This window comes from Oenanthe melanoleuca, chromosome 17, assembly GCF_029582105.1.
Source record: "Oenanthe melanoleuca isolate GR-GAL-2019-014 chromosome 17, OMel1.0, whole genome shotgun sequence".
Lineage (NCBI taxonomy): Eukaryota > Metazoa > Chordata > Aves > Passeriformes > Muscicapidae > Oenanthe > Oenanthe melanoleuca.
The window spans coordinates 1,293,812-1,307,641 of NC_079350.1; the positions used below are offsets into that span (position 1 = coordinate 1,293,812).

Sequence of the window (13,830 nt, forward strand, 5' to 3'; positions counted from 1 at the left end):
AATGAGCCCGAGGTTTGTGGTCAGGGCTGCTGACAGGAAAGAGAAAGGGGAAAATAAAAATGAGCATAGGGAAGTGTTGTGGGAAGAGCTTTCCACAGCATTCATGGGATTTAATGTCCTGAGGACACAGTCAGAGGAAGTCAAAGGAATAAAATCTCTATGACAAATCGTAGAATTATTGCATTGCATTTAATGTATTTTAATTGACTCTGGGTTTGTCCCCTGTTGGTTTTATAGTGCTGTCATCTGGAAGACAAAGTGCAGAGCTGTGCCTGTGTCTGCACTGGTTGGATCTAGAAGGCCAGACTTGGTGTGAGCTAGATAATTATCCTGTAAATGCACCAGGGCAAATGTAGGTTTGAGGAATCTCTTGAAATGTGAGTAAAGTATTGACTAGATACCAATTAAGTGAGCATGAGGCTGGATCATGTGGAAAATAGCATGTAAAGATGTAGTTAGACTGTATTGTGAGATGTACATACATCGAGATCAACTTGATTTCCAAAAAAATTAGTTCTACCATGTGGAAAAGTTCTTGACTCCAGAGCAGACACTTGGCACAGAGCAGATCCTCTGCTGCTTCAGCTGGGGAAGTAGCTGGTAATTAGAGGCTCATCTTCTGTGAATCACCACAAAAGAAAATGAGGGCACAGTTTCTGAATGGGCTTGATGAAAACAGAGGAATATTGGAATTAGAGACTCAGGGTTTCTCCTCTGGGTTTGAAGAAGAGTGTGATTTGTCATGGGTTGCATTGTTGGTGCACCCTGCCTGATCCTCTTCCTGTCTGCTCAGTTTGTCTGGAGGTTGTTTGGGTTCTCTTGTGCAGGGTGACCACTTTTCTGTTCCTCCTGCTTTCCTCCCCACTTGTGAAATCAAGGGAAATTCCTTAATACACAGAAGACCCCGTTTATCTTTGAGCAGCTTCTGTATGTAGAATGGTTTTATGACAATAGAAATTTCATCCTGAAAATGTGCTGCAGTCCTGGGGGCTCGTGTTGTGAGCAGCCAGTTGGAGCTGTTACCACTGTGCAGTAGCTTTCCTCAAGTACATTATCGTATTACCATAGATTTAAATATTTGATTTACAAAATGTCACTGCCTGGTGCTCCAGCAGTATCATATAAGACACATCACAATAGATACCGAGTGTAAAGATTGTTTTAAATGGCTTTAATACAGACAGAGGTCAGAAAAGGCAAGATAACAGCAGAAGAGGCTATGTCAAAAAGTAATTAGAGCAGGACAAATGGATTGTGCAGGCATGTCGAAGGCTGTTATTTCTGTAGGCAGTGAGTAGGAAAGGTGTTAATGTAATGTGACAGATCTGGAGCAAAAATGAGGGTGCAGGGAAAACAAATAGGAGCTGACCAATGGAATGGTTTAAATTATGAGGTTTGCTTTAACATAATTTGATTACACATGAAAGAAATGTTTAGTGTAGTTTCTTTGAAAACCTAATTGTCTTAAATACTGCATGTTTGATTCAGTCTTTACACCCAAAGCAGCAGCCCCTGTGCTGGGGCAGCCTCGCTCCCTGTCAGGAACAGGCATGGGAATACTTTGCCCTGTGTGGCTTCAGGAATGAGAGGAGGATGGAAGATTTTTTTTCCCCTAGTGTTTGTCTAATAAAATTGGCTCTTTGCAGTCACATACATCTTAATTTGGAACCTCGTGCTTACTGGGGTGGGTGGCATCTGGGCTGGGAGCTGCTAGTACAGGTGATGTGTAAATTATCCAGTTTATCAGAAGTAAAGGATGAGGATCAGGGCTAACATGAGGAAGACAGGGAGGTAACATATGTTTTTTCAGGATTCAGCTGTTGCCCCCCATTCAGAATTGGAACCAATGTTAGTAGGAGGGGGAGCAATGCAGAAATGCCCAGATTTCCAGGCAGCTCCAGAGGACTGAGCAGGGTACAAAGAACTTCCCCAGCACCATTCTGCTCTGCAGTGTTGTGCTGAAATCACACGACCTGCTCTACACACAAAGATTTGCTCTTGCAGCCAGGACAACCTGACTCAGGACAACCTAGCTCATGGGGACATTTTCCTCACATTTGCAACAGCAGAAACTTAAAGTGATGAAAGCAGTTTTCTAGAGGAGCCCCCTCAGCTCAAAGCTGAGCACTTCATGTTACAGCTGGACAGTGGAAGGGGATGCAGAACTCATGACAAATTTTTGTCCCTTCTCCCCCTAAAACAGAGCCAGGTGTGTCACTGTGCCACTCTCCTGTGCTGGTTGCCTTCCCTTGCTGCTTTGAGGCCCTCTAGAAAAGAAGTTTGATTTACACAAGGATTTTTTGAGTATGGTGATTTCTCCTGTGCTGTTATCCTCAATTGTCCTTGCCTTTCTATTTTCCATAGATTTTAACATTTCACAATTTAATTTAAGCTTGAATTAATCTTAAGAGGTAATTGTTGTTTGTAGATGGTTGTAGAAGGTAAATCACTCAGTCTCCAAGCTGAGCTGTTGGCAGGAGGTTCTTACAGAAGCTGGGAGTTCAGGTGATGCTTTTCTCAGTGGAATAGGCTTTTTTCTGCATGGATGTATTCTTGGTTGGGTACAAAGGGGAAGTCTGAGGATTTGTCAGGGTATACCAGATAGTTCCTCCATAACTTTGTTCCCGTTTTCATAAATTTTGGAAGGACATTTCAGTCAGCTTTTCCTTTTTTCTGTAAAAAGGGAAAATAGGATTACAAACTTCAACAAGTTACACTGAATACTTAGGGATGACTGGGGACGGAAAGGGACATTTTAAATAGCTACTCCTACTGACAGAACAGCTAATTGCAGGAAGATTAAACCCGGGGTGCCATCCAGCCCGTGAGCGGGACCTTTTAGTGCCCAGCCCCTCTCCCGGTATTCCCAGCCCCTGTGTGTGTATCCAGCCCCTCTCCCGGTGTATCCAGATCCATTCCGGTGTGCCCATCCCCTGTCCCGCTATTCCCAGCCCCTCTCCCGCTATTCCCAGCCCCTGTCCCGCTATTCCCAGCCCCTGTCCTGCTATTCCCAGCCCCTGTCCTGCTATTCCCAGCCCCATTCCCGGTATTCCCAGCCCCTGTGTGTGTATCTAGCCCCTCTCCCGGAGTGCCTAGCCCCTCTCCCGGTGTATCCAGATCCATTCCGCTATTCCCAGCCCCTCTTCCGCTATTCCCAGCCCCTGTCCCGCTATTCCCAGCCCCGTTCCCGGTATTCCCAGCCCCTGTCCCGCTATTCCCAGCCCCTGTCCCGCTATTCCCAGCCCCGTTCCCGGTATTCCCAGCCCCTGTCCCGCTATTCCCAGCCCCTCTCCCGCTATTCCCAGCCCCGTTCCCGGTATTCCCAGCCCCTGTCCCGCTATTCCCAGCCCCGTTCCCGGTATTCCCAGCCCCTGTCCCGCTATTCCCAGCCCCGTTCCCGCTATTCCCAGCCCCTGTCCCGCTATTCCCAGCCCCTGTCCCGCTATTCCCAGCCCCGTTCCCGGTATTCCCAGCCCCGTTCCCGCTATTCCCAGCCCCTGTCCCGCTATTCCCAGCCCCGTTCCCGGTATTCCCAGCCCCGTTCCCGCTATTCCCAGCCCTTGTCCCGCTGTTCCCAGCCCGTCCCCGCCGTGCGCTCGCCGTGTCCCCGGTCGGCTGCTGCCCTCTCCCGTCCAGCGCACGGACCCGCCCGTGTCCCGCAGGAGCCCCGCAGCTCAGCACGGGTTAAACCGGCTCTAAAGCCCACGGGTGCAAATCCGTGGATGTTTTCTCCCTTCCCACACAATGGAAGCGTTTCTCTGTGCCCGGGGATGCTCGGCTGTGCTCGGCATCGCCACCACCTCCCGTCCCTCTGCCAGTCTCAGCGGTGTGTAAGAGGCACCCAGCAGCCAGGGCATTCCCAAACAGGACTTTCCCAGCACCTAGTGATCCAAAGAAACCCCAAAGCTGCTGCAGTCCCAGCAACGTGTTGGCTGCAGTTGTAATTCTGAAAGATTTTTCGTTTTCGTTTTGCCATCTGAACCGAAATTTGAGAAAATGTCCTCTCTGTTTGTTTGGTTTTCCTTGGGTGTACAAAAAATTGCTGCTCATCACCAAGCTGGAATTTGTAAATACTGTTCAAAACTATAATAACTACAGTTATAATAACAAACTTGGTCTGTTGTTGCTGTTATTAAAAACACCAGCAACTGCAGCAGGCTGGTGTAGCTGTGTGATTGCAGTTTGTGTAAGTCTGGCATAAAGTCATCTTTTGGCTTTTCAATTTATAGCTTTAATGCACAGAATTTTCCCACCTCTTCAAATCTGGGAGATACTCTGCCTCCTGGCCTACAGGCTTCTCCTCTATTTCTGCATCATCTTCTGCCCAGGTTTGGATGAAGAGATTTGGGCTCATTTGTGTCCCTGCTGGTTCTGTAGAGAGGACAGAGCCCCACTGCTGCCTCTGCTGTGGGATCTGTGCCTGAATATTGAGCCCTGGGACAAACAGCTGCCCACAGGAGGAGGTGCAAGGGCCAGACCTTGCCCTGGGCCCGCTGTTGCTCCAGCCATGCAGTGCTCAGGGCTCTGTGAGGCTCTTGCTGGTGACAGGGACCCAGCCCAAGGACTCCCCGTGTTTTCCAGTATGATCTGATGCTGTGTGACCTCATTTGGTTCCTGGGAGTTACAGAAGATGCACTCTTAGAATGGATGGAGCCATCCCATAGGAAGGGGATGGAGCTCAATTGCCTCCTCATAGAAATGTAAAGCTTCTCCCTTTGCAATTCCCCTTTCTTGTACTTTCCCACTAAGGCAGTAAAACCATATACTTCCCATGCCTACAGTCCCATTTGTTTTCCTTTTTTCCTCTGAAGGCGACCTCTCAGAGGAGCCCTTAACCTCCCCCTGCCTTTTCCTCTGTTACACAGAGCTGCTCTCTGCTGTTTGTCACCCACCAAGCGAGGTGCAATGAAATGCTTCGTGGAGCTCTCAGTTGGCTGGGATGGCAAATTCGGTAGCCAGGCAAAGAGAAATATAAATAAACAGATAAAACCGGAAATTGATAGAAGGGTTGGATTTACACAACGACCTAACAAACAGTAAGAAGGAGAAAATTGCTGAATTTTGTGTGCACCAAGTGACCACCTTCACCAGAATTATTAACACCACGCTCCTGGGTGTGTTTAACACCAGGGAGGAGAGGAATTGCCCAATCTGTTGTTAAACCATTATCACAGAACAGCTCAGACATCAGGTGGACATTTATTTTCATTTCTTGCAATTCCTTGTATAGCTCCTCTAAGCAATTTTATATAAATTTTTAAAAAATTTCTCTGAAATAGCTGCATACATAGTGAGCGGAATAGATATTTTGGGGAAAAATACGCTGTATTTTACCTCCAACCTGTTTCTCTCACTGCAGTGGCTGAAAGGAGTAATGCCCACAGCACCGAGGGTGTTGAGATGTGTTAATCTGAATTTTTATCATTTATTCAGCTGCATTTACAGACCAGGCTGGTTCTGGTCTCATTCCCCAGATTCCTGCTGAACTCCACGGGCTCAGCACAGTGGAGCTGCTGCCAGCAGCCCCATTGTTGGTAAAATGAAAACCAAGCCAGGAGTCGGGTGTTTCCTTAGGATCTGTTTGTTACTTGAAATCAAATCCCCTCCAGTGTCGTAGTTTGGTCCGTGGCCAGCTCAGTGGTGTGGGGGCAGCCCCGGGTTTGTCGCCGAGATGTGCTGGGTTTTGTTATCCGCAGCCCAGACTTTGTTCCTGCCACAAAGGGGCTGATGGCTCAAACTGCGGGGACACAACAGAGCCCCGATTGTCATGAAAATGGGCAAAGCCTGGCTGCAGCACGGGGAATTGTGGAGCTGTGGCCGTGGGTGGGAGAGCAAGAGCTCAAGGAAGGGCTGTCCCTGTCCTGGGGCCACGCAGCTCTGCCAGTCCCGCTCTGCCCAAATTTGGGGTTTTCAGCAAAGTTTTGGGGATTGGCTGTGGCAAGTGATGGTGCTGGCAGAGAGTGTCCTGGGGGAGCTGCGCTGGCCTGGCACTGCTCAATCCCTTTTGGTACTGGCTCATGACGCCACTTTGTCTCCATATTTCTGAAAAAGTCCCATCTTTTGAGAGCTCCTTCTCTTTGGAATGGTGATCTCATGGCACATGACCAGGGAGCACCCGGGGAGAGGGGCAGTCCCTCCTCTTGCTTCCTGTGCCTGTTCCTTATGGCTTTAACATCATGACAATAAATCCCTTGCAGGCAGGCAGCGAGTGCCACTTGCCCACTTTTTGGCAATGCTTTTGGCTTTTACTGTTATGAGCTGGTGTCATTATAAAATCTTGGATGTTGGTTACAGTAGCATATTGGCTGATACAGGCTAAAATAAGAACCAGCTTTATTTTTCTTTTGCCCAGACTTGCTGCATGGCTGTTTGGGTCAGACAACAGAACTCATTTTTCCATCTCCTTGCTTGCCCTCTGCTCATTCCCAGTTGGCCTGTGATTTTACAGAATAGTTTCAGATCTCTACAATTATTTTCTACCCTTAAGGATTTATTATGGATAAACTGACAAGTGTATTTAATGTGCGTTTTGAAAAATTTGGAAGATTTGGGATGTTTGGGCAAATATAATTTTATAATTTTCCCCAGCCAGGTTTTGTCTATAACTGCAGTTTCAGAATTAGGAGGGGGGTTTGTTTTGGGGTTTTTTTTGGTGTGTCTGTGTTTTGGGTCTGAACAGCAGTTGTTGGAGCAACTTCGTGTTATCTCGAGATTAGGTTGCTTCATTTCAGCCTGCTGTGTCCACAGCACACTGCGGCTTTACAAAATAAGCACTCTGCATTCTGGTCACACTTCTCCGAGGGGTGCCGGGAGCCAGCGGAGGGCTCGCATGGGATGAAGAATGTGGAGCTCTGGGAGCAGCACAATTGCAAACAGCTGTGTCAATAGTGCAGCCAGGCCTGCCTTACCTTGGCCATGCGCTGCGAGGGCACCGGCTCCTCACCCCGCCCGGCTCTGGTGGAAAAGGGGAGGTCAGACCCACGAGGGTCTGCTGGGCTGACAGGGAACTGCACAGATTTATTTACAGCATCAGCAGAGCACTGCAGGGTGGGCTTGCAAGAGTTTGCTCCTGCAAGTGCACCTGCTGTGCAGAAATGCTGGGTTAAAAACAGGGTTATGAGCAGAGAGAATCATGGAAGGGTTGGAGTTGGGGCTGGGGTTGGTGGCCAGATCCTCTCCCAGGCAGGGTCAGCTGGAGCAGGGGGCCCAGGCTGCCAGGAGGACAACACTGAGCTCTGCCCTGCATGCTTACGAGGTTACTTGCGTTGCTGGATGTCACCAGAAAGCAATAAAATTTCAGGCTTGGGATGGAGTGAAATATGACCTCTTTTGTTGCCTCTGTGCCTTGTTTATTCTAAGCCAGGCGTTTCTCAGAGCGCAGTTGGGTGCTGCACTCCTCGGGATAAGGAGCAGAAGCAAACTGTGGCTTTTGAGCAGAGCCACTTTTGAGACATCTGGAGGACAGGTTGGATTGGGCATCAGCAGAAATGCTCTTGAGCATTCCCTTAAATGCTGTGGTGTGGTGAGGATTGTTTTGGGCTGGTCAAACACAGCTGAGCATCAGGACAGTTTATTGGGCACTAAGGACACATGAGCTGCACTGTAGCCCAGGCTGGGTTCATCCCAGAGGGAGGGTGAAGGGGAAGAAGAGCTTAATGAAAATATTTTCTGGTGCAGACACACACGGCTGTCTGATGAAGAGCTCACCATGATCAGTGCTGGCAGTAGTGCCTGTTTAGAGGTGGGCAGCTAAATCAGTCATGGATTTATTGTGTTCCATTTTAACTCCAGCATCTCACTTCTGCAGACCCCTGCGAGGAGGGCTCCAGTCCCCTGCCCCATAGGGACCACCACCAAAACAGCACCTGAGTTCTCACCTGGGAGAGCTGGGAGTCCCAGCCTGTGTTCACAGTGCTCTGCCAGGTGTGGGCATGGGGAGGGCATTGGCCTGAGCATTGTGAGCTGTGCCTGTTGGCTGCTACTGCCTGTCTCTGTACTGCTTTTCACTGGTGATTAAAACTGAGCATAAGTTCTTGGCCAATACTTGTTATCAGTTTAAAGAAATAATTTTCACAGACTCATAAAATCTCAGAATGGTTTGGGTTGGAAATTACCTTAAAGCTCATCTTGTTCCACACCCTGCCATGGGCAGGAGGAGGACCTGGACCAGGAGGTTCCAGCTTTGTTCAACCTCACCTTGAACGTGTCCAGGATGGGGCAGCCACAGCTGCACTGGGCAACTTTTATTTTCATGCTGGGCATCTCTGGATTTTATTGATGTGTGTGTTGGTGGTTCCTGTTTCACACACGCAGTGAGCAGCTCTCTCAACTCCCCTAGGAAGCTGGCGGAAGGACTGTGCAGAGTGGTGGCCAGTGGTGATGGCTGGTGGCCAATGGCCAGTGGTTGGTGGTGATGGCTCATGGCAGCTGCCCAGGCCATGGCTCACGGCAGGGGTAGCGATCAGGCAGTCTGTCAGTCCGTCAGTTGGTCTGCCAGTCGTTGGCTTGGTTGGTCAGTCTGTCCGTTGGTCTGTCAGTCTGTTGCTCAGGCTGTCTGTCAGTCTGTCGGTCAGTCTGTTGGTCGGTCAGTCCGTCTGTCGGTCAGTCTCAGCCGCTGGCTCAGGCTGTCTCTCTGTCGGTCTGTCAGTCTGTCCCAGCCGGTCATTCAGGCTCTCTGTCGGTCGCTCTGTCTGTCAGTCGGTCGCTCGGTGCCCGGCCCCCCCGCGGGCCGGTGCGGCGGGGGCGGCGCTGACATCACAGTGTCGTTAGCATAGGGCGGCCCGCGGCGGCGGCGATGGCCGAGCCGGGATGCCCGCCCGCCGCCGCCATGAGGCGGCCCTAGGAGCCGGCCGGGGATGAAGCGGGACTCGACCTGCATGGAAGGTGAGCGGGGCCGGGCTTTGTCCGGGCGGTGCCGCTTGTCCCGGGGCCGCCGCTCCCCCGCCGGTACCGGGCCGGGGCCGCCCCGTGCCGGCGTGCGGGGCTCGGACCGCGGGCTGCGGGACCGCGGCGAGAAGGAGCCGTGCGGGCTTTTCCCCTTCTCCTGCCTCCTCGCGGGGGCCGGGCAGCGGAGCTCTGGGCTGCGAGCAGGATTATGCAATTAAAAAAAAAAAAAAAAAAAAAAAGAAGAAGGGCATTAGTTTGTTTTGTGGCTTAATTTGTTTATATTTTAAACTTCCTAATCCCTCCGACCATCTGGAGGAGCTTTTTTTAGTATCGTTAATTAAGGATAGTATCGGGGTCACGGAGGCGCTCGGTAGCGCCCGCCCGCCCTCCCGGGACCGGCGCTGTGCCCCCCGGTATCTGCAGCCTTTTTTCTCCTCTGTGGCTGAGGACAGCGGTAAAGCTCACCTTCAGGGAAGGATGAAATATTTCAGGAGAGAACATTTCGTGTTTGGTAACACACGTTGCGGAAGTCGCTGTTTCGGTTGTGCCCAGGCCCTGCTCCCGCAGCCCGGACCGCTGGGGGTGGGGTTAGTTTGAGATTTTCTTAATTCAGCATCGTTCTCAGTGGTTGCACATCTAGACAGCTTCAATAGGGCCTAGAGAATCGGTTTTAAGGCAGGTAAGTCAGGTCTTCATCTTACCGCTTTGTAATGCGTCAATTAAAAAAACCAAACCAGTCTAACCCAATGTGAATTCAGAGCGTGCGGCCGCGCCGGAGCCAGGGCAGGAACCGCGCACGGACCTTTATTTCTCTAAAATTGGATCAGCGAAAGTTGATCCCTTGAGAGAGCGACTGAACTCGGAGTGGGTCTGCGGGCGAGGGCAGCGCGGCCGAGCCCCTCGTGCCTGTCCCCAGCTGCGGTCCGGCCATCGGGCACATTTTGGTGTGCGGGCTTTTGTTCCAAACTCTTTGTGCAACAACTGGCCGGAGTGAGGGACCCGTCCTGTCCCCGTCCCGCACAATGGAGCGGGGCTCGGGTCCCGCAGCGCCCCGTGTCCCTGGGCAGCCCCCGCCGGGACCGGGGTCCGCGGAGCCGGGGCTCCCCTGCCCGGGAGAAGTTGCATTTCACAGATGAGTTTTTGATATGCAAATAGAGATGTGTCCCAGGCAGGGGAAGGGTGATGGGTTTCATCAGCTGCACGCTCTTGATTTATACCGGGCCGAAAAGGAGCAGCTGATGATTTCTGGGTTTTTTTTTTTTTGTTTTTTTTTTTTTTAATGGAGGTTTTCTTTCTCTTCTTGGGCAGAAACGGGATCAGGGTGTAGTAAAACAGTGAGTTTGGGATTTCGTTACTGGAAAAGGAGAGCAGATGCACTGGCCATTCCTCTAGTGCAGCGTTTCTCCTCTTTTCTTTCCAGTACTCACGTGCTGCTTTTTAAAATGAGACTCTTTATGAGTAGAACATCTTTGTACAGTACAGAGAATAAGATAGCAGGCTTCCTCTTTCTTTCCCCTCCTCTTTTTTTTTTTTTTTTAACAGGAGGCTTGTCCATTTAAATTAACCTTTCTCCCAGCTGGGCACACAAATGTTTTTGTTTTAGTTCACAGAGGGTTAATTCTATTCAGCTCTGCCCATGGCCGGCCTGATCCGGGGCAGCACAATCTGCTCTTTGAGCCGGGCTGGCCAGGCAGGACGCGTGGGGCTGGACCCCCATCTGCGGGCTCGATGGCGAGCAGAACCGGGACCCCCCGGCCCTTTGTAACTCGGCCACGGGCTCTGCCGTCCCGAGCAGGGGCCAACGCACGGAAAATTTAATCCCTGTGTTCATCGATTATAAGTTAAAAAAAAAAAAAAAAATAAAAAGCCCCTGAAGCAAAGGCGCCTGATTTGGGGTGGGCTTGTTTGGACAATGCAGCGCTCCACAGTGAGGGCGGAGTTCTTCCAGTTCTGGGGCTTGAATTTCACAGGATGGTTTTCTCGAAACTAAAAATTGACAACGAAAAGCATCGTTAGGAAAAATAAAGGCCAAAGGAAACCCCGACGCGTTTGTTTGCGTTCGAGGCATCACCAGAGGCGAGAGGAGAGCGAGATGCGGTTGGGATTTAAGTAACACATGTGTGAGATCTCCCCCTCTGCCCCCCTCCCCAAACAGCTGGTATTTAGCAGCTTGGGATTTAAACCCAGCTAAAGGGTGCTGCAGGGGGCTGTGATGGGGTCAGTTAATCAAAAAGCAAATAACTGGCACACAGCTGAAAAGAGTTTAAATATATTAATGAATTGCTGTAATTTTTTTCAGCTGTAAAAGATTTCTGTAGTTGTAAATTCCCATTCTGTTGTATAAATGGGAAATTTTACCGGTGCCAGCTTTTTTTTTATTTTGCCTTCTCCCTCTCGCTTTCCAGCCAGGCCAAATCCCAGCACTGTCTGCCCCAGGGTTTGGGTGAAGGGTTGTGCCTTCACTTTTGGCCTTCCTTTTGGAAATAAAGTCTTTGTTTCTGTTCCATCATAAAGCCAATATGGAAAATCCCACAAGCTGGCTGCACCAGCACACCAAGGTGTCCAAGGTAAATCCCCCCGGGAAATCTCACAGGGAGCTGTAGTTGCTGCAGAGTTTTCAGTCAGATCTCCAGGGGTGGGTGTGAGCCCCTCCAGCCTGGGGACCTGCAGATGCAGCCAGCACCTGGTCCCCTCCCGAAATGTGGCAGTGCCACTCCCCCACGGGACTGGCACAGGTGGGAGCAGTGGCAGGGATGTGCTGGGTGTGTCCCATGCTTTCATTTATTTGCTGTGTATTTTAGAATCTCATTCATGTGCCACAGTGCTCTCTGTTCAGGTCTTTGCTATGTATTTCAGCAGCATTGTAAGGTATTTCCTTTCGGAAATTCATAGGAGTTTTCTTAAAAAAATTATCAAGACTTCTCATTTTGCTGAGAGGAAAAGCCAGTTTCTTGAAAAATTAAATGTATTGCTTTTACTGTTTGTCTTATGAAACATAGATGAGGACAGATTTTTTTTTTTCTCTTTTTTACTCCATCCATTCTGTGATTCTTGTGTAACATCGTCATATTCTTGGAGAATTTACATTGTATGTGGTATGAAACCTACCATGACCTCTGAAAACAATACATCCTTTAATGTGGCTTCGGGGAGGGGCTAGCGAGGGAGTAGCCATAAAAATCTTCAGGGTTCAAGATGAGGTTGAGATTTTTGTGAGTGCTTTTGTCGTAGCAGCAACTGTTTGATTTAGTGGCCCCTGCTACAATGGCTTGGGAGAACAAAGCCAGAATATCCCGTGTATGAGTTTGTTAAATGTAAGACCCATCAGGAAAATTGGGGAGGGGGGCAGGGGGAAGCTTCCTCAGCTCTCTCTCTGAAATAAAACAGGTATTTGAAAAAAATTCTTATTAATTGATTTATGTCCTAATTGTGTTGTCTTGTGTAATGTTTGAAACCAGTGGAATCAGTGAGGTGAGAGGTGACAGAGACAGGGAGGGAGGGCTAATTCACTTAAAAATTTCTATTCTTATTATGTGTTTTGGTATTATAGTGAAATTTCAAGGCTAAGAGAGTTCAGAGCACCCTCAGTGCAAAACTGCTTTAGATTTGTTCGTGCTTTACCATTCCTGTGAGGTTCCCTGTGGTTCTGCCCCATCTCTCCCACCCTTCACCCACTCCTGCATTACGTGGGGTGAAAACTGGCAAAGGTCAGGAACAGCAAACCATGGGCACAGGGCAGCAAGGTGGACCTGGCCGTGCTCCCTGCAGGATTTTTTTTGAAGACTTTTTGTAGGCCATCAGTTTTGATCTCCCAGTTTTGTTTGTGCCAGGTTTGTGGGAGCATGAACACCTCTGTGGTCCCTGAGGTCTGTGTCTTTGTTCACGGTGTGTGCTGCTGCTCAACAGCCAGTTTTAATCTGGAAACCCAAGGAACAGTTTCTGCTGAAGTGTGTGCAGTTCCTGTGGCCAGGGAGCCATTCACACCCTCTCCCCCTTTGACTGGGGAGATGGGGAGGGCCAGGGAAGGATTCTGATTCCTCCTGGGGAGATGGGGATGGCCAGGGAAGGATTCTGATTCCTCCTGGGGAGATGGGGAGGGCCAGGGAAGGATTCTGATTCCTCCTCACTTTAATCATCCGGGCTTCCCACATTGGCTGGGTGACTGCCCTATTCTTCCCACAACAAAAAAAGCTGTGCCTGGGAATGAGCCCTCATTGACATGGTCAGCCAGGGCTGTGGGGTGAGGAGGGAGCCTGGGGCTGTGCTGTGGTGCTGGACACCCAGGGTGTCCTGTCCTGCCTTTGGCCATGTGTGGGACCCCGTGGTGATTCCTGCCCAGCCCAGCCATTGCTGCTGCCCCCAGGATCCCCCACACCCAGGGATTTATGGCACTGCTGTGTGAGCAGGGGGAGGGCCAGGGGAGAGGCTGAGCCTGAGCTAAACCCTGCAGATAGAGGACTCCTCTGTCCTGGCTAATCCCTGGCCCCCTCCCCTCGTTTATCAGATTGCTGAAGGTGGAGATTATGCACTTGGTGACTACAAAGTCATGTTTAGCTGCCTCCCTTCAGAGATGCTCAGATAGCCCCACTCCTGATCTGTATCCACATTCCTCTGGGTTCAGCACATACCTGAGGTGGTCTGACATGTAAAACTGGGAACGTTTTGGTGCAAATCAGGAATGTTTCTTCACTTAAAGTTTGTATTTCCTTTGTTCATCCCTTTATTTTAATGTTCTGTAATAGTGAAATTTGCAGAACGGTGCAAATGTGCATGCTGTACATAGCAAGTCTTTTAGAGATTAACACAGATTGGTTCTGGTTTCTACTGGGTTTAAGCTCTGAAGAAAGCTGCTTGTGAGTAGGAGCAGCTGGTTTAGATTTTTACTTGGCTTGTGTAACTGAAAACTGGTTTAATTTCAAGTCCCAGTACATTTGGCTCATTCAT

General features: G+C 49.8%; 1 protein-coding gene across 5 annotated transcripts in view; it reads left to right on the top strand.

Moving 5' to 3' along the window:
* The window catches only part of NR6A1 (nuclear receptor subfamily 6 group A member 1), a 73,436-nt gene that overhangs the window by 39,869 nt on the left and 19,737 nt on the right, over nt 1-13,830 (top strand). For 2 of the 5 annotated variants that reach the window (XM_056504993.1, XM_056504994.1), the window contains exon 1: nt 8,683-8,883. The exons of the other annotated variants lie outside the window; for them this stretch is intronic. In XM_056504993.1, coding sequence (XP_056360968.1) covers nt 8,856-8,883 — 28 coding nt within the window. In that variant the 5' untranslated portion in view covers nt 8,683-8,855. Of the gene's footprint in view, nt 1-8,682; nt 8,884-13,830 lie in introns of those variants that run through there. 5 annotated transcript variants of the gene reach the window in all.